At 43.2% G+C, this 25,817-nt stretch overlaps 1 protein-coding gene across 5 annotated transcripts; it reads left to right on the top strand.

Moving 5' to 3' along the window:
• Nucleotides 1-23,790, top strand: LOC115164628 (E3 ubiquitin-protein ligase RNF34). Of its 5 annotated transcripts, XM_029717310.1 has the most exons (8): nt 459-772; nt 6,303-6,521; nt 9,741-10,130; nt 12,288-12,350; nt 14,426-14,627; nt 14,736-14,765; nt 15,069-15,113; nt 23,019-23,790. In XM_029717310.1, the coding sequence occupies exons 1-8, from the start codon at nt 767-769 to the stop codon at nt 23,204-23,206; spliced, it is 1,143 nt and encodes a 380-aa protein (XP_029573170.1). In that variant the 5' UTR covers nt 459-766; the 3' UTR covers nt 23,207-23,790. The 5 variants fall into 5 exon arrangements, with proteins under 5 accessions (XP_029573173.1, XP_029573170.1, XP_029573171.1 ...); XM_029717313.1 differs by lacking the exons at nt 459-772; nt 15,069-15,113 and adding an exon at nt 1-236; XM_029717311.1 differs by lacking the exon at nt 14,736-14,765.
• Nucleotides 23,791-25,817: the final 2,027 nt, after the last annotated feature.

Genomic DNA, 25,817 nt, shown 5'->3' with positions numbered 1-25,817 from the left:
ATTAATGTATGGTTGGATGAAACGAAGTGAGGGCAGGTGCTCGGCAGTTGGGAGCGAAGGACACTTCATGCTCGATGCCCACATGCAGAAACGCCCCTAATTGCGGGCTGCAGTTGGACTCGACGGGATATTTTTGTTGTGGTACAATTAGTTATGCAAGAAATGACGGTGGAAATATTTTGATTTGGTACATGAAAATGTAACAGCAAAAGTAAATTTGATGGGACCAATCGCTGGTGAGATAATTTGCATATTGTTTTTATGCGGATTTGAGAATATGCGCATAAAAATCTGTCGACAATTGGATGGAAACCTAGCTAGTGAAGAAGACATACCGACACAAATTAAGCTTAAGACGGCTCTCTATTAAACGGGCACAAATATTAGGTAGCCTAGCGGTTATGGTTCGAATCCCCGAGCCGACTAGGTTAAAAAGCTATCGATGTGCCCTTGAGCAAGGCACTTAACCTTAATTGCCCCTGTACGTCGTCTGCTAAATGATTAAAACGTACAATGGTGGATAAGCAGTGAACAGCAGCAGTAAAGTTAACGCCCTTACAATTGTGATTGGACATTATGGGTACTGCTGCACGAGACTTCGATTCAATTGGTGGAATTTATGTCCATCTTGTTACTCTCGCTGTCTAGTTTAACGCTCAAAATGCTGGTGGAAAGAAGGAAGATGTACATGAAGTGAGGATTCCTGAGTTTTTGCAATGGTCAGACTATCCATTTATTGCCACACATTCCACAACTCGGAGTTGCTATGAAGGTACAATTATTTCCCAATTATTTCTAGTTGAAATTATACTTTCCTCAATAATCAATAGGTGATTGCTGTCAAGCTAGTTGACTGTCAGCAAATGTGTTAGCTAGCTAGCTAGCTAGCTCTAGCTATCTACCCAGATAGATATAGCTAGCTAGCTGTGTTAAATGATCTTAGCTCAATCATCTCTAGCTCTTGGCATAGATGCTTGGCATCGCTAGCTAATGCAGTTAACGTTATTGCCAGCTACTGTACTGTCAGTATGTATAGTGCCTAAAGAAAGTATCACATCACTTGTCCTTTTTACACATTTTATGTTACAGCCTGAATTTTAAATGTATTAAATTGAAATTTGTGTCACTGGCCAACACACAAAACCCAATAATGTCGAAGTGGAATTATGATTTTAGATTATTTTTAATAAGAAATTAAAAGCTGAAATGTCTTAAGTCAGTAAGTATTCAACCTATTTGTTATGGTAAGCATAAATAAGTTAAGGAGTGAAAATAGGTTAAACAAGTCACATAATAAGTTGCATGAACTCACTCTGTGTGCAATAATAGTGTTTAGCATGGTTTTTGAATGACTACCTCATCTCTGTACCCCACACATACAATTATCTGTAAAAGGTCCCTAGGTCGAGCAGTGAATTTCAAACACAGATTCAACCACAAAGACCAGGGAAGTTTTCCAAAGCCTCGCAAAGTAGGGCACCTATTCCTTTGAGTATGTTGAAGTTATTATTTGCACTTTAGATGGTGTATTAATACACCCAGTCACTACAAATATACAGGCATCCTGTTGCAATAAGGCACAAATGTGGCAAATAAATATACTTTACGTCCTGAATACAAAGTGTTATGTTTGTGGCAAATCCAACACATCACTGAGTACCACATGGTGACTGCATCATGTTATGGGTATGCTTGTCATCGGCAAGGACTAGGGAGTTTTTTGGGATAAAAAAAGTAGAGTAGAGCTAAGCACAGGCAAAATCCCAGATGAAAACTTGGTTCAATCTCCTTTCTAACAGACACTGGGAGACAAATGCACCTTTCAGCAGGACAATAACCTAAACACAAGGCCAGATATTGCTTACCATGACGACATTTACTTACCATGATGACATTGAATGTTTCTGAGTGGCCTAGTTACAGTTTTTATTTATATGTACTTGAAAATCTATGGCAAACATGAAAATAGTTCTCTAGCAATGATCAACAACCAATTTAACAGAGATTAAAGAATTTTGAAAAGAATAATGGTCAAGTGTTGCACAATCCAGATGTGGAAAGCTCTTAGAGACTTACCCAGAAAGACTCACAGCTGTAATCACTGTCAAAGGTGTTTCTATAAAGTATTGACTCAGAGGTGGGAATACTTATGTTAATGAGATATTTCTGTATTACATTTGCAAAAACGTGTACATTTTTTTTTCACTTTGTCATTAATGGGTATTGTGTGAGGATGGGTGAGATTTAAAAATATATATTTTATTCATTTTGAATTCAAGTTGCAACACAACAAAATGTGGAATAAGTCAAGGGGTATGAATACTTTCAGAAGGCACTGTAGCTAGCTAAGTTACAATGATGCCGAAATAAGGTTAGCTAGCTACTATTAGCTAGATTTTATTTTCTAACTGTAAGAGCTTCTCATTAACCAGCTTTAATTTGCAATATCAGTACTATTGAAGATTGCCCCCAAGACCAAGGGTAGCTTGATGTTTTGCATCTGTACCTACTGCTAGTTGTAGTCAGCTTTGTAAAAGCACAGCAGATTGATTGAAATCTTTCCTTGCTTGTGACTGATATTTGTGATTTGAATGGATATTTATAGCATAGTTCAAATCCTCCCCCCTAGGAAGCACGCTTCCTGTCAATTAATGATTCTATTTTTTTTATGTATGTTACCGTTGTCTGTAGGCTGGTTGCACATCTGTAGAAATCATGAAGTTCATTCATTGGGCATAATTTTGATTTGATTTATTAGGATCCCCATTAGCTGACGCCAATGGCGACAGCTAGTCTTACTGGGGTCCGACACATGCTGAAAATAATTACAGACAAAAGACTTCACAATTTACATACATTTAAAAACATTAACACGTGTGTGTGTGTGTGTGTGTGTGTGTGTGTGTGTGTGTGTGTGTGTGCGCGCGCGCATCTATCAAATTATGTTTAGCCAAGTTTATAGCGGGAGTTATAATGTTCAAAGACAATCATCACATTGTTGCCCACCTAATGCCATTTTGTAATTGTTGTACTATCTCTCTTCAATCAATATGTATTAGTAAAGATTATTGAACGAGTACTGTATTTCATTTCATCATAATACAATCTCAAACTGAGAGACAACTGAGGCATTTTGCTGATATGAATGAATGATTATTGGTAGAACTATTATTGGTAGAACTAGCAGGGGACTCAATGCAGATACAGGTCAATGTACACAAGCTTGTTTACCAGGAGAAACTGCATCTTCAAGAGAAACACCCCGGCAACACATCCATTAAAAAATAAGTTAATACAGACTCCCATTTAGACTAACAACTTGAGAGCAGAAAATGCAAAGGTATTACAACAGTAGTAACAATCGTAATATACCAACTGACCTGTTGCCTGAGTAACTACACTAATGTATACAAAAGTATGTAAACACCCCTTCAAATTAGTGGATTCTGTTATTTCAGCCACACCCATTGCTGACAGGTGTATAAAATCAAGCACACAGCCATGCAATCTCCATAGACACATATGGGCAGTAGAATGGCCTTACTGAAGACCTCTGTACCTTTCAACTTGGCACTGACATAGGATGTCACAAAGCTACTGCATACAACGACATTCTAGACGATTCTGTGCTTCCAACTTTGTGGCAACAGTTTGAGAAGGCCCTTTCCTGTTTCAGCATGACAATGCTCCCGTGCACAAAGCGAGGTCCATAGAGAAATGGTTTGTTGAAATCGGTGTGGAAGAACTTGACTGGCTTGCACAAAGCCCTGACCTCAACCCCATCGAACACCTTTGGGATGAATTGGAACGCCGACTGCGAGCCAGGTCTAATCGCCCAACATCAGTGCCTGACCTCACTAATGCTCTTGTGGCTGAATGGAGGCAAGTCCCTGCAGCAATATTCCAACATCTAGTGGATAGCCTTCCCAGAAGAGTGGAGGCTATTATAGCAGCAAATGGGGACCAACTCCATATTCATGCCCATGATTTTGGAATGAGAGCAGGTGTCCACTTTTGGTCATATTCCTTATTTTATTAAATTTGTATTTATTTTTACTACCGCACAGTACAGTCGTGGCCAAAAGGTTTGAGAATTACACAAATATTAATTTTCACAAAGTTTGCTGCTTCAGTGTCTTTAGATATTTTTTGTCAGATGTTACTATGGAATACTGAAGTATAATTACAAGCATTTCATAAGTGTCAAAAGCCTTTTTTGACAATTACATGAAGTTGATGCAAAGAGTCCATATTTGCAGTGTTGACCCTTCTTATTCAAGACCGCTGCAATCCGCCCTGGCATGCTGTCAATTAACTTCTGGGCCACATCCTGACTGATGGCAGCCCATTCTTGCATAATCAATGCTTGGAGTTTGTCAGAATTTGTGGGTTTTTGTTTGTCCACCTGCCTCTTGAGGATTGACCACAAGTTCTCAATGGGATTAAGGTCTGAGGAGTTTCCTGGCCATGGACCCAAAATATCGATGTTTTGTTCCCCGAACCACTTAGTTATCACTTTTGCCTTATGGCAAGGTGCTCCATCATGCTGGAAAAGGCATTGTTTGTCACCAAACTGTTCCTGGATGGTTGGGAGAAGTTGCTCTCAGAGGATGTGTTGGTGCCATTCATGGTTGTGTTCTTAGGCAAAATTGTGAGTGAGCCCACTCCCTTTGCTAAGAAGCAACCCCACACATGAATGGTCTCAGGATGCTTTACTGTTGGCATGACACAGGACTGATGGTAGCGCTCACCTTGTCTTCTCCGGACAAGCTTTTTTCCAGATGCCCCAAACAATCGGAAAGGGGATTCATCAGAGAAAATGACTTTACACCAGGCCTCAGCAGTCCAATCCCTGTACCTTTTGCAGAATATCAGTCTGTCCCTGATGTTTTTCCTGGAGAGAAGTGGCTTCTTTGCTGCCCTTCTTGACACCAGGCCATCCTCCAAAAGTCTTTGCCTCACTGTGCGTGCAGATGCACTCACACCTGCCTGCTGCCATTCCTGAGCAAGCTCTGTACAGGTGGTGCCCCGATCCCGCAGCTGAATCGACTTTAGGAGATGGTCCTGGCGTTTGCTGGACTTTCTTGGGCACCCTGAAGCCTTCTTCACAACAATTGAACCGCTCTCCTTGAAGTTGTTGATAATCCGATAAATGGTTGCTTTAGGTGCAATCTTAGTGGCAGCATTATCCTTGCTTGTGAAGCCCTTTTTGTGCAAAGCAATGATGACGGCACGTGTTTCCTTGCAGGTAACCATGATTGACAGAGGAAGAACATTGATTCCAAGCACCACCCTCCTTTTGAAGCTTCCAGTCTGTTATTCAAACTCAATCAGCATGACAGAGTGATCTCCAGCCTTGTCCTTGTCAACACTCACACCTGTGTTAACGAGAGAATCACTGACATGATGTCAGCTGGTCGTTTTGTGGCAGGGCTGAAATGCAGTGGAAATGTTTTTGGGGGATTCAGTTCATTTGCATGGCAGAGGGACTTTGCAAATATTTGCAATTCATCTGATCACTCTTCATAAAATTCTGAAGTATATGCAGATTGCCATCATACAAACTGAGGCAGCAGCCTTTGAAAATTAACATTTGTGTCATTCTCAAAACTTTTGGCCACGACTGTACTATTGTTCATGTAACAGAGACCATTATAATATGCAATGGCCATTTGATAGAGCCTAGTTTGGAAACATTAATAGAGATAGGAGCTGAACTGAAATTTAGTATGTGGAATTATCTTCCCATGGTAATACAGGGGAATGCATTCTCTAGTGTTATATTTCCAGGGAACAGATATGGAGTTATAATTTGCAGCCACTCATCAAGGTTAGTTTATCTGATACATGAATCATATCTCCGCTACATGCCTTTGCTTTCTCACAAATTTTCCCCTGCAGACAAAGTATCCAATTTGTGCTAGATGTTGGTCTATTAGGGCTGGTCTGCATGCGGTCCCTGGGCATGTCTATTCTATTGTGCCATTCTCAACTTATGCTTTTCATTTCCTCAGCCATAACAACGTGATGCCCCCAGTTTCTCATGTGGCTGCATAATAGTATAATAGTCGGTGTTTCCATGACCACTCTATTTTTAGGAGATGTTATCAGACTTGCAATAACCTGTGCAATACATTGCAGAACCTAGCCAATCCGTTTGTAGGTATCACTGTGAAAATGACTATAGGCTGTGTGTTGTTGCGCAGATAGGTCTCAGCTCAAGGAGAAGAGGGGGAGACCCCTTCGCACATCTGTGGAGCTCTGCAGTCTGAAAACTGCTGTCTGTGTTTTGTGCTCTCCAGGCGGGGGCCTCGTCCATGTGGGCTTCATGCTGTGGTCTGCTGAATGAAGTCATGGGCACAGGGGCAGTGAGAGGCCAGCAGCCCGGGTTCGGAGCCAGTGCTGGACCCTTCCGGTTTGCCCCCAGCGCAGGATACTCCACATACCCGCCCACAACCTCAGGGAGCCCCAGCCTTGTATGTAAGGCCTGTGGCCAGGCATTCTCTGTCTTCAGGAGGAAGGTAGGTGTTTGGTTTGGGGACTATTGGGGTAGCTAGTAGACTGACTGTGAATGTCCTATATGATTGTAGGCCAGTCCCAGATGGTTAAGGGTTGTTTGATGGGCTTTGGGGTGATGGTTAGGGGTTGTTTGATAGGCTTGGGGTGATCAAGAAGGAACCTGATAGGGTTTTTGATCCAAGGAATAGTTTATAGTTGGTATGGACTGAGAGACTATTACATTTAATACACCAATATTATTTGATATTTTATTTGAGTAGGCTTTTGAGTAGCCCCCATGTTTATTTTGCCACTCATCCTCAAACAGACACACTCTACTCCAGTACATGTTGTAAAGGGAGGGCCAGTATTGATTAGTTACGTCCTAATACATAAACTGTCCTTGCAGAGAGCCAAGATAAGAGACGCCAAAAGCAGCCAGTTACGTCATGAGACTGCACTTACTACAGGCCTAGGGCACATCAGTTGTAATTGCTACTCTCCACCACCATAGGTAATTTGTGAAAACCACGTTTTAATTAAGTGGGCTAAAAATAGACAACGACTTAGGCTATGTATTTAGTGTAGATTTACAGTGCATTCGGAAAGTATTCAGAACCCTTGACTTTTTCCACATTTTGTTACATTACAGCCTTATTCTAAAATTGATTAAATTGTTTTCCCCCCCTCATCATTCTACACGCACTACCTCATAATAACAAATTAAAAAAAAAACGTTTTCAATTTTTTTTTGCACAGATCTGGGGAAGGGTACCAAAACATTTCTTCAGTATTGAAGGTCCCCAAGAGCACAGTGGCCTCTATCATTCTTAAATGGAAGAAATTTGGAACCACCAAGATTCTTCCTAGAGCTGGCCGCCCAGCCAAACTCAGCAATCGGGGGAGAAGGGCCTTGGTCAGGGAGGTGACCAAGAACCCTATGGTCACTCTGACAGAGCTCCAGAGTTCCTTTCTGGAGATGGGAGAACCTTCCAGAAGGACAACCATCTCTGCAGCACTCCACCAATCAGGCCTTTATGGTAGAGTGGCCAGACGGAAGCCACTCCTCAGTAAAAGGCACATGACAGCTCGCTTGAAGTTTGCCAAAAGGCACCTAAAGACTGATGAAACCAAGATTGAACTCTTTGGGCTAAATGCCATGTGTCACTTGAGGAAACCTGGCACAGGGAATGGGAGACTAGTCAGGATCGAGGGAAAGATGAATGGAGCAAAGTACATAGAGATCCTTGATGAAAACCTGCTCCAGAGCGCTCAGGACCTCAGACTGGGGTGAAGGTTCACCTTCCAACAGGACAACGACCCTAAGCACACAGCCAATACAACACAGGAGTGGCTTTGGGACAAGTCTCTGAATGTCCTTGAGTGGCCCAGCCAGAGCCCGGACTTGAACCCGATCTAACATCTCTGGAGAGACCTGAAATTAGCTGTGCAGCGATGCTCCCCATCCAACCTGTCAGAGCTTGAGAGGATCTGAAGAGAATAATGGGAGAAACTCCCTAAATACAGGTGTGCCAAACTTGTAGCGTCATACCCAAGAAGGCTGTAATTTATTTTTAATACATTTGCAAAAATGTCTAAAAACCTGTTTTTGCTTTGTCATCATGGGGTATTGTGTGTAGATTGATGATGTTAGCAGTTGATGTTACTTTTCAATAACACAGACCCCAAAGCAAATCAGGGGGAGGAAAATAGGTTTATTCAAATAGGACAAGTCATGCGGGGAGGGGATGTTCATTCTCCCGTCAGTCATTTTCTCCTGTGATTCTCTCTTCAGAACAAAGGGACAGGATGTAGTTTTATAACCTAGCCTGTGGTTGACCAATTAGAATTCCTTGCAATAAAACTGGGCCAATGGCCAAATAACAAGTATCCTATTTCAGGTTCAATGTATAAACAATTTGGACCAATGAGAACTTGCCATGTAGCTATGGGTCCCGGACTGAAATTCCTCCCATATCTCTGACCCATTGATCATTAATCCCCTATTACAGAAAAACCACTATTTCCATGGATCGTTAGTACTCTATTGACTTTTATTCCTCTTGACCTTTAGTACTCTATTGACTTTTATTCCTCTTGACCTTTAGTACTCTATTGACTTTTATTCCTCTTGATCTTTAGTACTCTATTGACTTTTATACCTCTTGACCTTTAGTACTCTATTGACTTTTATTCCTCTTGACCTTTAGTACTCTATTGACTTTTATTCCTCTTGACCTTTAGTACTCTATTGACCGCTTGTCCTCTGCATTGTGTATTTATCTTGGAAATATTCTTACAATGAGGAAAAAAAGATTTAAATCCATTTTAGAATTGGGCCGTAAAGTAAAAAAAATTGGAAAAAGTAAATGTCTCTGAATACTTTTGGAATGCACTGTAGATCAGTCTGGGGTTTTGTTGATGATACACCCTAATGCTATGGTTTTATAAAGTTTGTTAGAACAAAATATAAAATTAAAAAGTAAGAATTGGCAGGTAAGCAGTGTGCCACTGTACCTCATCAAACTTCTAGCCAGAATTGAATTAAATGTGTGGTGGTCCCCTCCCACTGGCGAGACACACCTGTCTGTTATTTGGGAGGGGGGGGGGGTTGTTCTGTTGTGATGACAGAGGGAGAGATCCTCTCCATATTGCAGGGTTGAATTCCATTACTTGTCTGGTTTGGTCCCTCTGATGTTTGGTCCCTCTGAGTCACCATGCCAATACAGCGTCTAATCTCGAGGCTTGCATGTTATTACTGTTTGATGTTTGTGACATGAAAGAAATGAACTGCCTGCCTCCCGACTGTCTAGAGAGGGAGTGGAACAGATGCACATGATTGAAAAATGCGGTAACAGTATCAAGACATTGATATTCTGCTTCCTCATGCCTTGTTTGAGCTCCAATACCCCACATTCCTCTCATCTGTCCACCACAGCCTGTGAAGGTTCTATTGAAGATTAAACATGAGTGTAGCTTTGTTAAGAACAAACGACCGTTCAAGGTACTGTATATAGAGCCAGATGAGGGAGGTGATTGCTTATCTGAGATTTAATCATTTTGAATCTTCCTTCCGCACTAATGTTTTAATGGAGATACATTCTAAATGCTGAATATTGGGCAGGCTTTGCAGATCCTATTAAGGCACAGTGTGCCCTGGAGCCTACATTACTGTCCATGTCACTTCTCCTGTATCTTCTCTTGCTTAATGCCTACACTCTCTCTATCGCTCTCTCCCCCAGTATATCTGCTGCGACTGTAAGAAGAGCTTCTGCACGCTGTGCTCCATGCTTCAGGAGAACTTGCGTATATGTGCCACGTGTCACCTGCTGAAGGGGACAGCCTTCCAGAGACCACAGCTGATGCGGCTGAGGGTCAGAGACCTGCGGCAGTACCTGCTGCTACGCAACGTCCCCACAGACACATGCAGGGAGAAGGAGGACCTGGTGGAACTGGTGCTGTGTCACCAGGGGACCGAAAGGGAGGGGGACCCCGACATGGCTAGCTTCAACTCCCGCTCCCTCTACACCCCGCCCCCTTCCGCCACACGGTCCGCCTCCGAGTTGTCTACGCTCTCCGTCTCTCAGGGGGAAGCGCTCAGCAGGAGCGACAGCTCAGGGACTACCAACCAGGTACACATACTTCTTCTACTCCCTCCCCAACTATCAACCAGGTACAGTACACGTCATGCAGGTAGAGAGTGTGTAAAAGGTATTAGGTCTGCTCTGGAAGTGACTGAGGCAAAGACGGTACAGTATGAAGATAGGCAGAAACTGCTTCTCCAATAGAAATCCTGATCACACTGGTAGGCGATGTCATGGCGACGTCCGCTTTCAAAGCTTATGCACAGAAACACGTAATCGGGTCTAACGGTCATCTCACGCCGAACTGCGCATGTGCAGGCCGGTAAATCAAAGGCATTCCTTCAATATAAAGTTGTTTTTTGACAAAAATGAGAACGGGTCAGTTTGACACTTTCAAGAGGTTTGAGTAATAAGATGTTAAACTACTTATGACATTGGCTCGAATTGAATTGTGCCTTTAGATTTCGAGAAAATTAACAACTAAGGAAGATCTTTTCACTTTTCTCATTGACTTCTCAAACTCTGTGACTGAGGTATACATTTCAGGGTTGTGATTCTTATGGATTAATCCGGAATGTCTGATACTCAGACTAGCAAAGAGCAGGTGAACACTGATTTAATTTTGGAGCAGGTGAACACTGATTTAATTTTGGATTGGAGATGCTTAATATGAGTCTGGAAGGAGAGTTTACAGTCTAGCCAGACACCTAGGTATTTATAGTTGTCCACATAAGTCAGAAACGTCCAGAGTAGTGATGCTAGTCGGGCGGGCGGATGGTTGCGGGCAGCGATCGGTTGAAGAGTGTGCATTTCGTTTTACTAGCATTGGAGGCCACGGAACCAGTGATGTATGGCAATGAAGCTCGTTTGGAGGTTTGTTAACAAAGTGTCCAAAGAAGGGCCAGATGTATACAGAATGGTGTCGTCTGCGTAGAGGTGGATCAAAGAATCACCCGCAGCAAGAGCGACATCATTGATATATACAGAGAAAAGAGTCGGCCCGAGAATTGAACCCTGTGTCACCCTCATAGAGATCGCCAGAGGTCCGGACTCTATCTGAGAAGTAGTTAGTGAACCAGGCGAGGCAGTCATTAGAGAAACCAAGGCTGTTGAGTCTGCCGATAAGAATGTGGTGATTGACAGAGTCAAAAGCCTTGGCCAGGTCGATGAAGACGGCTGCACAGTACTGTCTTTTATCGATGGTGGTTATGATATCATTTAGGACCTTGGAAACCGGATTGCAAAGCGGAGAAGGTACGGTGGGATTTGAAATGGTCGGTGATCTGTTTGTTCACTTGGCTTTAGAAAGGCAGGGCAGGATGGATATAGGTCTGTAACAGTTTGGGCCTAGAGTGTTTCCCCCTTTGAAGAGATGAGGCATCCTGTTGGACTCCTCCTCCCCCCCATAGAGAGATGAGGCCTCCTCTTGGACCCCCCCCCCCCCCCCCCCCCACACCCATAGAGAGATGAGGCCTCCTGTTGGACCCCCCCCCCCCACACCCATAGAGAGATGAGGCCTCCTGTTGGACTCTCCCCCCCCACACCCATAGAGAGATGAGGCCTCCTGTTGGACTCTTCCCCCCCCCCCCCACACCCATAGAGAGATGAGGCCTCCTGTTGGACTCCCCCCCCCCCCACACCCATAGAGAGATGAGGCCTCCTGTTGGACTCACCCCCCCCCCCCCCCACACCCATAGAGAGATGAGGCCTCCTGTTGGACTCCCCCCCCCACACCCATAGAGAGATGAGGCCTCCTGTTGGACTCTCCCCCCCACACCCATAGAGAGATGAGGCCTCCTGTTGGACTCTCCCCCCCCCACACCCATAGAGAGATGAGGCCTCCTGTTGGACTCTCCCCCCCACACCCATAGAGAGATGAGGCCTCCTGTTGGACTCCCCCCCCCCCCACACCCATAGAGAGATGAGGCCTCCTCTTGGACTCTCCCCTAGCCTCCTCTCTCAAAGATGTAGGAAGTAGCCCTGTCCTGTTTTTCTATTCCTGTAAACAAAAAGCTCATCTGGTGCAGACAGCAGTAGAAGCTTTACTATGAATGGAAGGTAAACATAGTAGTCCCCAAGGTATCTATGGACTAAGCAGCGGGTGACTAATCCTAATCCCTGCCTGGACTGTACAGTAAGTATTTATAGTTCTCTGTGGAGGTTTCCGTCTGAGTCATGTGTTTTGTGTTTGTTTTGGCTGTACAGGATATAGGAGACGCCACGTCTCTCTCCATCCTGAACCTGGAACCCAGTGAACACACACCAGAGGTAAATAATAAACATCATCCAGTAGGCTCTACCTCTCACAGCATCTGGAGTTTATTCAGAGGGGTGCAACTTTCTCTCCAATGCAGTATGTGTCATGTACAGTTGAAGTCGGAAGTTTACATGCACTTAGGTTGGTGTCATTAAAACTCGTTTTTCAACCACTCCATACATTTCTTGTTAACAAACTATAGTTTTGGCAAGTTGGTTAGGACATCTACTTTGTGCATGACACAAGTAATTTTTCCAACAATTGTTTACAGACAGATTATTTCACTTATAATTCATTGTATCACAATTCCAGTGGATCATAAGTTGACTGTGCCTTTAAACAGCTTGGAAAATTCCAGAATATGATGCCATGGCTTTAGAAGTTTCTGATAGGCTAATTGACATAATTTAAGTCAATTGGAGGTGTACCTGTGGATGTATATCAAGGCCTACCTTCAAACTCAGTGCCTCTTTGCTTGACATCATGGGAAAATCAAAAGAAATCAGCCAAGACCTCAGAAAAGAAATTGTAGACCTCCATAAGTCTGGTTCATCCTTGGGAGCAATTTCCAAACGCCTCAAGTTACGAAGTTCATCTGTACAAACAATAGTACGCAAGTATAAACACCATGGGACCATGTAGCCGTCATACCACTCAGGAAGGAGACACGTTCTGTCTCCTAGAGATGAGCATACTGTAGTGAAACAGGCAAGGAGCAGGTCGATATCCGCGCTTATCAACCCAGGGTCGTTACACTACTCCCTCCTTTCAAAGAGCGCGTCCTCGTGCTAGCTTGCGACTCTACGTCTTACAGGAACGTGCTCACCGGCCAAGCACACGCACTGTTGTGGATGCAAGGTCCGATCCCACTTCTGACACCAATGTAATGAAACAGGCAGGGAGCAGGTCTCGAACCCTCGACCTTCTAGCCCGAAGTCCAGCGCGCTATCGACTGTGCCCCAAAAGCATTCTCGAGCGGCAGAGTCGATGTCCGTGCATATAAACCCAGGGTCATTACAGTACTTTGGTGCGAAAAGTGCAAATCAATCCCAGAACAACAGCAACGGACCTTGTGAAGATGCTGGAGGAAACAGGTACAAAAGTATCTATATCCACAGTAAAACGAGTCCTAGAGCGACAGAACCTGAATGGCCGCTTAGCAAGGAAGAAGCCACTGCTTCAAAACCGCCATAAAAAAGCCAGACTACGCTTTGCAACTGCACATGGGGACAAAGATCGTACTTTTTGGAGAAATGTCCTCAGGTCTGATTAAACAAAAATACAACTGTTTGGCCATAATGACCATCGTTATGTTTGGAGGAAAAAGGGGGAAGCTTGCAAGCCGAAGAACACCATCCCAACTGTGAAGCACGGTGGTGGCAGCATCATGATGTGGGGGTGCTTTGCTGCAGGAGGGACTGGTGCACTTCACAAAATAGATGGCATCATGAGGTAGGAAAATTATGTGGATATATTGAGGCAACATCTCAAGACATCAGTCAGGAAGTTAAAGCTTGGTCGCAAATGGGTCTTCCAAATGGACAATGACCCCAAGCATACTTCCAAAGTTCTGGCAAAATGTCTTAAGGACAACAAAGTCAAGGTATTGGAGTGGCCATCACAAAGCCCTGACCTCAATCCTGTAGAACGTTTGTGGGCAGAACTGAAAAAGCGTGTGCGAGCAAGGAGGCCTTACACCAGCTCTGTCAGGAGGAATGGACCGATATTCACCCAATTTATGGTGGGAAGCTTGTGGAAGGCTACAAGAAACGTTTGACCCAAGTTAAACAATTTAAAGGCAATGCCACCAAATACTAATTGAGTGTATGTAAACTTCTGACCCACTGGGGAATGTGATGAAATGAATAAAATCTGAAATAATTCATTCTCTCTGCTATTATTCTGACATTTCACATTCTTAAAATAAAGTGGCAATCTTTACTGACCTAAGACAGGGAATTATTACTAGGATTAAATGTCAGGAATTGTGGAAAAACTGAGTTTAAATGTATTTGGCTAAGGTGTATGCAAACTTCTGACTTCAACTGTATGTAATGGCTAATGGCTCCCCTCTCTCCTCCTGCAGGTGATCCCTCAGACGTGGCAGCGAGCACGGGCCTCTCTCTCAGACATCTCTTGCCTGAGGGACATCGAGGGCCTGTCCGTCAGACAACTGAAGGAGATCCTGGCCAGGAATTTTGTCAACTATTCAGGCTGCTGCGAGAAGTGGGAGCTGGTAGAGCGCGTCAGCCGCTTGTACAGAGAGACAGAGGAGAACAGGAAGTCATGTGAGTAGCAGTGAGCCTGGTCCCAGATCTGTTTAAGCTGTCCCGTCAACTCGTATGGTCATTACCGCGCCGTGTTTGCCGATTGAAATTTTTCTTACTTTCCTCTAGTGGAAAACGTGAACACAGCTATAACTTCAGGTAAGAAATCACTGCTCTGTCTGTCTTTTGTGATGGTACATGACGATATGTAACGTTTGGAACAGGAATGGAAAGTACAGCTACTTGACATGTAACCCTTCATTTTCTGTCTCGTCAGTGATATTCTAGCTCAGGACGTACAGTATGTTCATTACTGTAGCTGCCTTTAATATTGTACCTTCAGAGTTCCTGTATACCATCAATGCTTTCTACCAGGGGTTGATTCTGAGGTGATTTCTGTAGTGTTTAAAAAAAAATCAGAATCAGTATTTAATGACAGTTGCTTTACTCCTTCCTTTCAAGTGGTGGCCTTGCCCCTTCCTCCCATCTGCATTGGAGAGATTGGAGGTAAGGTATCTGAAAAAGGCAAGTGTTCCCCTGGTCACTCCTACTGTTGACCTAGTCACTCTTACCATCTCATGGCCCGGCCCCTCAGCATGCATGTAACACAGGCATCCATCCTCATATACAGCCCTTAGTGATGCATGCAGGAGTTTCACCTTACTTACTACGTCTGGTTCCACCACCACCACCACTACTACTGCTGCACATCAGTCATGGTGTTTTTGTATCTCATCCATACCAAGGGTACCTCCATGCATTCTGAGCATGTCTAGCTATTGGACGCCATTGTTGCCCCTTTCCATTGGTGTATAAGAACCGGTCACCCAAGTGAAATCCTTAGGTGTATTACCTCTTGGAAAGCCCAAGATGGTATTTAATAACTTCACACACATACAGTGGGTTCAGAAAGTATTAGGGCCCTATGATTTCCACAATGCGGAAAACCTGGATGGAATTGCGGAATTTGCTAATAAAAATGGAATCAAATGTAAAATGTGAAATATTGCAGAATTGTTCATAATTTGCCTGAAATGTATTTAAAAAAATAAAATAAGTAGGCCTAATTATTGTAGTAACCTAAATTATTTAATAATTGTAAAATTACAGGTGATTAGGCCAGGAGAAATAATTCCGTTTTTGATTAGGGTGTTTTGAGAAGGGGGGGTCGGTCGTGCGTGGGACCCTTACGTCACCTCACAACTTGAGGCTGTTGAGAAACATTTCGAAGAGGCCAAGTCGTCAAAAAAACAGAAAGATTTGACCCTAACCCCTAAATTCAGAGCAGAGCAATGCCCAAAGGACTATTATGAGTCAGGTGATAAGCTGTTTTGCAAATTAGGTCAACATGCTATTGATTGGACCCGTTAAAATATGTGTGGCGACCACTTAAAGTGTAAAGCTCATATGAAGAACAAGGAAAAGCACCGTGTTAGCCAGAGCATGCCTCTTCAAACGACCATTACTTGTGCAAGCGCATCAGCAGATTCAAGACGAAAATTTATTCAGGACTTTGTGGCTGTGTGCGCCGAATCTGACATCCCCTTACACCGTACCCAAACTGGACGTGCGCGTGAAATCGTGCGCAAATTGATTTTCCCCCCACACCAAACGTGATCACGACACGCAGGTTGAAATATTAAAACAAACTCTGACCCAATTATATTAATTTGGGGACAGGTCGAAAAGCATTAAACATTTATGGCAATTTAGTTAGCTAGCTTGCTGTTGCTAGCTAATTTGCCCTGGGATATAAATGTTGAGTTGTTATTTTATGTGAAATGCACAAGGTCCTCTACTCCGACAATTAATCGACACATAAAACGGTCAACCGAATCGTTTCTAGTCATCTCTCCTCCTTCCAGGCTTTTTCTTCTTTGGACTTGATATGGCGATTGGCATCTAAACTTTCATAGTATTACCACGACCGACCGAACTCAGTTCATCTTTTAATCACCCACTTGGGTATAACCAATGAGGAGATGGCACATGGGTATATGCTCTATAAACCAACGAGGAGATGGGAGAGGCAGGACTTGTACCGTGTTCAGCGTCACAAATAGAACTGACTTCTATTTTAGCACTTGGCAACCCAGATGCGTGTTGGCTTGCGCGAGCAGTGTGGGTGCAATGATTGCATAACATGTAAACTCAGCAAAAAAAGAAACGTCCTCTCACTGTCAATTGCGTTTATTGTGTAAATATTAAATATTAATATTTGTATGAACATAACAAGATTCATCAACTGATACATAAACTGAACAAGTTCCACAGACATATGACTAACAGAAATGAAATAATGTGTCCCTGAACAAAGGGGGGTCAAAATCAAAAGTAACAGTCAATATCTGGTGTGGCCACCAGCTGCGTTAAGTACTGCTGTGCATCTCCTCATGGACTGCACCAGATTTGCCAGTTCTTTCTGTGAGATGTTACCCCACTCTTCCACCAAGGCACCTGCAAGTTTCCGGACATTTCTGGGGGGAATGGCCCTAGCCCTCACCCTCCGATCCAACAGGTCCCAGATGTGCTCAATGGGATTGAGATCCGGGCTCTTTGCTGGCCATGGCAGAACACTGACATTCCTGTCTTGCAGGAAATCACGCACAGAACGAGCAGTATAGCTGGTGGCATTGTCATGCTGGAGGGTCATGTCAAGATGAGCATGCAGGAAGGGTACCACATGAGGGAGGAGGATGTCTTCCCTGTAACGCACAGCATTGAGATTGCCTGCAATGACAACAATCTCAGTCCGATGATGCTGTGACACACCGCCCCAGACCATAATGGACCCTCCACCTCCAAATCGATCCCGCTCCAGAGTACAGGCCTCGGTGTAACACTCGTTCCTTCGATGATAAACGCGAATCCGACCATCACCCATTGGTGAGACAAAACCGCGACTTGTCAGAGAAGAGCACTTTTTGCCAGTCCTGTCTGGTCCAGTGACGTTGGGTTTGTGCCCATAGGCGACGTTGTTGCTGGTGATATCTGGTGAGGACTTGCCTTACAACAGGCCTACAAGCCCTCAGTCCAGCCTCTCTCAGCCTATTGCGGACAGTCTGAGCACTGGTGGAGGGATTGTGCATTCCTGATGTAACTCGGGCAGTTGTTGCCATCCTGTACCTTTCTTTAAACATTTGATTTCACCTTTATTTAACCAGGTAGGCCAGTTGAGAACAAGTTTTCATTTACAACTGCGACCTGGCCAAGATAAAGCAAAGCAGTGCGACAAAAAACAACACAGAGTTACACATGGGTAAACAAAAGTACAGTCAATGACACAATAGAAAAATCTATATACAGTGTGTGCAAAATGGAGTAAGGAGGTAAGGCAATAAATAGGCCATAGTAGCGAAGTAATTACAAATAAGCCAATTAACACTGGAGTGATAGATGTGCAGATGATGATGTGCAAGTAAAAATACTGGTATGCAAAAGAGCAAAAAAGTAAATAAAAACAACATGGCGATGAGGTAGGTAGTTGGATGGGCTATTTACGGATGGGCTATGTACAGCTGCAGTGATCAGTAAGCTGCTCAGATAACTGATGCTTAAAGTTAGTGAGGGAGATAGAAGTCTCCAACTTCAGCCATTTTTGCAATTCGTTCCAGTCATTGGCAGCAGAGAACTGGAAGGAAAGGCGGCCAAAGGAAGTGTTGGCTTTGGGGATGACCAGTGAGATATACCTGCTGGAGCGTGTGCTACGGGTGGGTGTTATGGTGACCAGTGAACTGAGATAAGGTGGAGCTTTACCTAGCAAAGACTTATAGATGACCTGGAGCCAGTGGGTCTGGTGACGAATATGTAGCAAGGGCCAGCTGACGAGAGCATACAGGTCGCAGTGGTAGGGGGTATATGGGGCTTTGGTGAGAAAACGGATGGCACTGTGATAGACTGCATCCAGTTTGCTGAGTAGAGTGTTAGAGGTTATTTTGTAAATGACATTGTCGAAGTCAAGGATCGGTAGGATAGTCAGTGTTACGAGGGTATGTTTGGCAGCGTGAGTGAAGGAGGCTTTGTTGCAAAATAGGAAGCCAGTTCTAGATTTAATTTTGGTTTGGAGATGCTTAATATGAGTCTAGAAGGAGAGTTTACAGTCTAGCCAGACACCTAGGTATTTATAGTTGTCCACATATTCTAAGTCAGAACCGTCCAGAGTAGTGATGCTAGTCGGGCGGGTGGGTGTGAGCAGCGATCGGTTGAAGAGCATGCATTTAATTTTACTAGCGTTTAAGAGCAGTTGGAGGCCACAGAAGGAGTGTTGGATGGCATTGCTCGTATGGAGGTTTGTTAACACAGTGTCCAAAGAAGGGCCAGATGTATACAGAAGAGGGGCGTAGAGGTGGATCAAGGAATGACCCGCAGCAAGAGCGACATCATTGATATATACAGAGAAAAGAGTCGGCCCGAGAATTGAACCCTGTGGTACCCCCATAGAGACTGTCAGAAGTCCGGACAACAGGCCCTCCAATTTGACATGCTGAACTCTATCTGAGAAGTAGTTGGTGAGCCAGGCGAGGCAGTCATTACAGAAACCAAGGCTGTTTAGTCTGCCGATAAGAATGTGGTGATTGACAGAGTCGAAAGCCTTGGCCAGGTTGATGAAGACGGCTGCACAGTACTGTCTTTTATCGATGGTGGTTATGATATTGTTTAGTACCTTAAGCGTGGCTGAGGTGCACCAGTGACCAGCTCGGAAACCGGATTGCACAGCGGAGAAGGTGTGGTGGGATTCGAAATGGTCAGTGATCTGTTTGTTAACTTGGCTTTCGAAGACTTTAGAAAGGCAGGGCAGGATGGATATAGGTCTATAACAGTTTGGGTCTAGAGTGTCACCCCCTTTGAAGAGGGGGATGACCGCGGCAGCGTTCCAATCTTTAGGGATCTCGGACGATACGAAAGAGAGGTTGAACAGGCTGGTAATAGGGGTGGCAACAATGGCTGCGGCTAATTTTAGAGAGAGAGGGTCCAGATTGTCTAGCCCAGCTGATTTGTACGGGTCCAAGTTTTGCAGCTCTTTCAGAACATCTGCTATCTGGATTTGGGTGAAGGAGAAGCTGGGGAGGCTTGGGCATGTAGCTGCGGGGAGTGCGGAGCTGTTGGCCGGGGTAGAGAAATGCTTATTGAAATTCTCGATTATTGTGGATTTATCGGTGGTGACAGTGTTTCCTAGCCTCAGTGCAGTGGGCAGCTGGGAGGAGGTGCTCTTATTCTCCATGGACTTTAGTGTCCCTGTACTTTTTGGAGTTAGAGCTACAGGATGCAAATTTCTGTTTTGAAAAAGCTAGCCTTTGCTTTCCTAACTGACTGTGTGTATTGGTTCCTGACTTCCCTGAAAAGTTTAATATCGCGGGGACTATTCGATGCTAGTGCAGTACGCCACAGGATGTTTTTGTGCTGGTCGAGGGCAGTCAGGTCTGGAGTGAACCAAGGGCTATATCTGTTCTTAGTTCTATGTTTTTTGAAAGGGTCATGCTTATTTAAGATGGTGAGGAAATTACTTTTCAATAACAACCAGGCATCCTCTACTGACGGGATGAGGTCAATATCCTTCCACGATACCCGGGCCAGGTTGATTAGAAAGGCCTGCTTGCAGAAGTGTTTTAGGGAGCGTTTGACAGTGATGAGGGGTGGTCGTTTAACCGCGGACCCATTACGGATGCAGGCAATGAGGCAGTGATCGCTGAGATCCTGATTGAAAACAGCAGAGTTGTATTTGGAGGGCAAGTTGGTCAGGATAATATCTATGAGGGTGCCCATGTTTATGGATTTAGGGTTGTTCCTGGTGGGTTCCTTGATGATTTGTGTGAGATTGAGGGCATCTAGCTTAGATTGTAGGACGGCCGGGGTGTTAAGCATATCTCAGTTTAGGTCACCTAACAGAACGAACTCTGAAGATAGATGGGGGCAATCAATTCACATATGTCCCGCAGGTGTGATGTTCGGATGTACTGATCCTGTGAAGGTGTTGTTACACGTGGTCTGCCACTGCGAGGACGATCAGCTGTCCGTCCTGTCTCCCTGTAGCTCTGTTTTTGGCGTCTCGCATTACGGACATTGCAATTTATTGCCCTGGCCACATCTGCAATCCTCATGCCTCCTTGCAGCATGCCTAAGGCACGTTCACGCAGATGAGCAGGGACCCTGGTCATTTTTCTTTTGGTGTTTTTCAGAGTCAGTAGAAAGGCCTCTTTAGTGTCCTAAGTTTTCATAACTGTGACCTTATTTGCCTACTGTCTGTAAGCTGTTAGTGTCTTAACGACCATTCCACAGGTGCGTGTTCATTAATTGTTTATGGTTCATTCAACATGCATCGCAAACAGTGTTTAAACCCTTTACAATGAAGATCTGTGAAGTTATTTGGATTTTTATGAATTATCTTTGAAAGACAGGGTCCTGAAAAGGGGACTTTTCTTTCTTTGCTAAGTTTGTATAAATGTATTTTGCTACGCGAGCTGTGTGGTCAGCATGTTAGAAAAGCTAAGAAAGCTACGGCCCTTTCTAGTGAAGCATTGCAAACAGGGAGGACCGTTGTCCGAAAATGAGAGCAGCCTCTGTCAAACTCACCTGCCCGTGTGTTCGACCAACATATGACTGCCGTTCTACAGAAGATCCGTGGCAAGAAGTTTGCGGTGGTTGTTGACGAGACAACAGATGCAAGGGATTTGCAGCGTTCTAAACATCGTCATTGGTGAGTTAACTTAACAGCCTATTAATATACCGTTGTACTAGCCGACATTTACATTTTGCAATGTGAATTGTCCGCATGCAAATTGTGATATTCCAAACGACGAGCTATCGTGTTGAAATATAGTGATGCATAATGTTAGCAGCTGTCTGCCTCTCCATCTAGCTAACTATCGCTGTATCTATATTGTGTTTACACTTGGAATTTAAATAAGACTTTTATTTTGTCACAATATTATTTTAGGTTAAATCAAAGTTTTTCCTTATCTTTAATTGCAGGTGTTGAAAACCAGTACTTTCTGGTGGATGTCATTTTCATGGACAAATCCAACTACCCAACGTTTTCCCAATCTATACTAGCCTCCCTCCACAGCAACCATCTGAACCGGAATGATGCCTGGGCAGTGGTCACAGATAATGCATCCTACTGCCTGAAGGCATACAAGGAGGTTCTGAAAGGAGTGATGCCCAACAGTGTCCATATAACCTGTCTCTGCCATGTCATCAATCTGGTGGGTGAGACCTGGCAGCACTACAAATACCTCTCTGAAGTTGCATCACTTGTGACATGGATGAGATCTGTCTTCTTCGAGAAGCCTGCCAGAAAGAGAAGATGGGTGAGCTTCCTCATTATGAAGGAGTTTGTGCAGGACAAGGCTCCTCCTGAAGCAGTGAGCTCCAGATGGAATAGCTGGTTTGAGGCAGTGAAGTACCATGCAGAGCATGTTCATCTGTACAGAGATTTATTATTTTTTAGATCATGGGACCAACACTTAACATGTTGCGTTTATATTTTTGCTACGTGTATTTTGAAGCAGATTCAAAACTGTAACTAGTTCACTCAGGAACATTTAATGTCGTCTTGGTAAGCAACTCCAGTGTATATTTGGCCTTGTGTTTTAGGGTATTGTTCTGCTGAAAGGTGCATTTGTCTCCATGTCTGCTGGGAAGCAGACTGAACCAGGTTTTCCTTTAGGATTTTGCCTGTGCTTAGCTCTATTCTGTTTCTGTTTATGCTATAAAAAAAAACCTCCTTAGTCCTTGCCGATGATACCCATAACATGATGCAGTCACCACCATGCTTCAAAATATGAAAAGTGGTACTCAGTGATGTGTTGGATTTGCCCCAAACATAACTCTTTGTATTCAGTTTATTTGTTTATTTGTTTGCCACATTTTTGGCAGTTTTACTTTAGTGCCTTATTGCACACAGGATGCATGTTTTGTTATATTTGTATTTTGTACAGGCTTCCTTCTTTTCACTCTGTCATTTAGGTTAGTATTGCGGAGTAACTACAATGTTGTTGATACATCTTGAGTTTTCCCCTATCACAGCCATTAAACTCTGTAACTGTTTTAAAGTCACCATTGGCCTCATGGTGAAATCCCTGAGCGGTTTCCTTCCTCTGTGGTAACTGAGTTAGGAAGGACGCCTGTATCTTTGTAGTGACTGGGTGTATTGATACACCATTCAAAGTGCAATTAATAACTTCACCATGCTCAAAGGGATATTCAATGTCTGTTTTTTTTTGTTGTTTTACCTATCTAAGATAAGGCACCCTAGATAAGAGAGAGAGGAGATATTGTGATCTCTCTTCAAGGCAGTGTCACTCTCTTCTACCTCTTCGGGGCATGACATCATCATTGCTCTCCTCCACTCTGATCTGTATGTCATGTTGTTCTTTTTATTTTTTCTGATTCCTCCCCTCTGTCTTCCTCCAGATGGGGAGAAGGCCCAGCTGACCAACGTGGATGACAGCCTGTGTAGGATCTGCATGGACGCTGCGATTGACTGCGTTCTTCTGGAGTGTGGTCACATGGTCACCTGCACCAAGTGTGGTAAGCGGGTGAGCGAGTGTCCCATCTGCAGGCAGTACGTTCTGAGAGCTGTGCACGTCTTCAAGTCCTAATGTCTCAACCCATCACCACCGTCTCAGAACATCTTCAACAAAACATTCATCTCCAGAGAAACGGAGATCTGTTGTTCCGTCACAGTCCATACTGGGAGACTGCCTCCATGCTCTCACCACCAGTACTTCTTGTTGTGGGTGTTCTGTTATCATCTCCTGAAACGCTTACATTATTTGCACACTTAAACGTGAATATTAAAAATGCAGTGTTCTCTTTTTACCTTGTATTATTTAGTCAGACTAATCAGTGTTTGAAGGAAAAAAAGGGCAGCAGTCTACCTTCGTATTAATCCATTTCATTACTAAACACATCCTTGACTTGTTCCTATCAAGAATGTGAGCTATTCAATCACATGTGCATTGTTGTCTAACATGACATATCACTTTCGAATCTGCCTGCTATGAACTGTAGCATTTGCTGCAAATAACTGCATATCTTAGTAATTCTGAAGAAAATACTGTACTGTGCAACGGGATGGGGGATGAGCAAATTAGAGGTCTATTTGGATTTTAATTCAAAACAGCAATATCCAATGTCATTTGCTCTTTTGTCATGTCTTAGCACTGAGTGTTAAGATGGAAAAGAAAAACAGGTGCTAAATACATTCAAATGTTTTTCCAACTTAAACATTTTAGATTTTCTTTCATTAATATTTTCCATTTTCTTTTGAAAGTGGAAGGAATAGTTTGTTTTTAATTGATAAATGATTGTAGTTAACACAGAACTAACTAATCGAAGAGAGCTGCAACTTAACTGACACTGAAATATAAAGTGTGTCATTTTATTTATATATATATATATATATATATATATATATATATATATATAATATTAGTACCATTGTAGAATAATAGGGAATACATCAACACTACGAAATAACACATATGGAATCATGTAACCAAAAAAGTGTTTAACAAATCAATATATTTTATGTGATATTCTTCAAAGTAGCCACTCTTTGCCTTGCACACTCTTGGAACCTTTTTTACTATTTTCTACATTTGTAGAATAATAGTGAAGACATCAAAACTATGAAATAACACATACCAAGATTGTGCAAAGGTTGGCTGTTTTGAAGAATCTCAAATATTTTGATTTAACACTTTTTTTGGTTACTACATGATTCCATATGTGTTATTTCATAGTTTTGATGTCTTCACTTATTCTACAATGTAGAAAATAGTAAAAATAAAGAAACCCTTGAATGAGTAGGTGTCAAAACTGAGAGTGCGAGTGAGAGAGAGGTGACTTGCTGTACATTTGCATATGTTTCATATCACTATGAGATGTTCATATCTATTTTTTTCCATTTGATTTGAACGTGTAATATTGAATTATTTAAGATGTCCCTCAGATTAGGCTAGTTTATAATTAAAGAGTTGTTTCACTGTCAGGTGGATTGAAATGTGTTGTTACTGCATTGGTTTGCTTGAGCTGTGTTCCCAAATGAGAAGCAGAGTATAAAGACATGCACAGTTGCGTCTGAAATGGCACCCTATTCCTGATCAAGTGCACTACTTTCGACAAGAACCTATGGGGCTTTTGTCAAAAGTAGTGCACTATATAGGCCAGGGAATAGGGTGCCATTTCTTACATAGGGTTAGAGATGTTATTTGCATACTGATCTGTTTGTTTTCTACCCTTTTAAAATACTAAGCACTGTACTGTATCACACAAAGTCAACGTTGCTGCTATTTCAGAAAATGTCACATGCAAGCATATAGAGTAGCTGAGCAGGTTGCACTTCACTTTGGAAGGGTATGCTAAACAGTAAGGTCTGGTCTTTGGGAATGTTGAACTTTATATTTTGGTAATTAAAGATTTTTATTAAAATACATTGCTGTTTACTTGTCTAGTATGCTGTGATGCCCAGACCACTTGTTCTTGGCACCCCTTTGAAAAACTAAATTGACATAATTTGATTAATGGGGAAATGCTTTAGGAAAATGAAAGCAATCCTGTAGGGCAGTGGTTCCCGAACATTTTATAGTCCCGTACCCCTTCAAACATTCAACCTCCAGCTGCGGTACGCTCAGCACAATCTCAAATGTTTTTGCCATCATTGTAAGCCTGCCACACACACACACACACTGTACGATACATTTATTAAACATAAGAAAGAGTGTGAGTTTGTCACTTCTCTCTAGCCGGGTTGTGACAAAGAGCTCTTATAGGACCAGGGTACAAAATATAATAATAATCAATTTTGCTCTTTACTTAGCCATCTTACAACCTTATTTGTTCATCAAAACTTGTGAATAACTCACCACAGGTTAATGAGAAGGGTGTGCTTGAAAGGATGCACATAACTCTGGGCTGTATTGGAGAGTGTCTTTTTCCACACAGTCTGTGCCTGTATTTCGTTTTCATGCTAGTGAGGGCCGAGAATCCACTCTCACATAGGTACATGGTTGCAAAGGGCATCAGTGTCTTAACAGTGTGATTTGCAAAGGCAGGATACTCTTGAGCGCAGCCCAATCCAGAAATCTGGCAGTGGCTTCTGATTAAATTCAATTTTCACAGAACCGCTTGTTGCAATTTCGATGAGGCTATCTTGTTCAGATATAAGTGGACTGGAGGCAGGGCATGAAACAGAACGAATCAAGTTGT

This window comes from Salmo trutta, chromosome 27, assembly GCF_901001165.1.
Source record: "Salmo trutta chromosome 27, fSalTru1.1, whole genome shotgun sequence".
NCBI classification, from domain to species: Eukaryota; Metazoa; Chordata; class Actinopteri; order Salmoniformes; family Salmonidae; genus Salmo; species Salmo trutta.
Note: the sequence above shows the minus strand (reverse complement) of the source record. Positions and strands in the feature narration are given on the sequence as shown.

Excerpts from the sequence above, each read along its gene's own strand:
- LOC115164628 (XM_029717310.1), top strand. Across the intron at positions 12,351-14,425 it reads CCAGTGAACACACACCAGAG|GTGATCCCTCAGACGTGGCA; the intron begins GTAAATAATAAA and ends CTCCTCCTGCAG. Across the intron at positions 14,766-15,068 it reads GAACACAGCTATAACTTCAG|TGGTGGCCTTGCCCCTTCCT; the intron begins GTAAGAAATCAC and ends CTTCCTTTCAAG.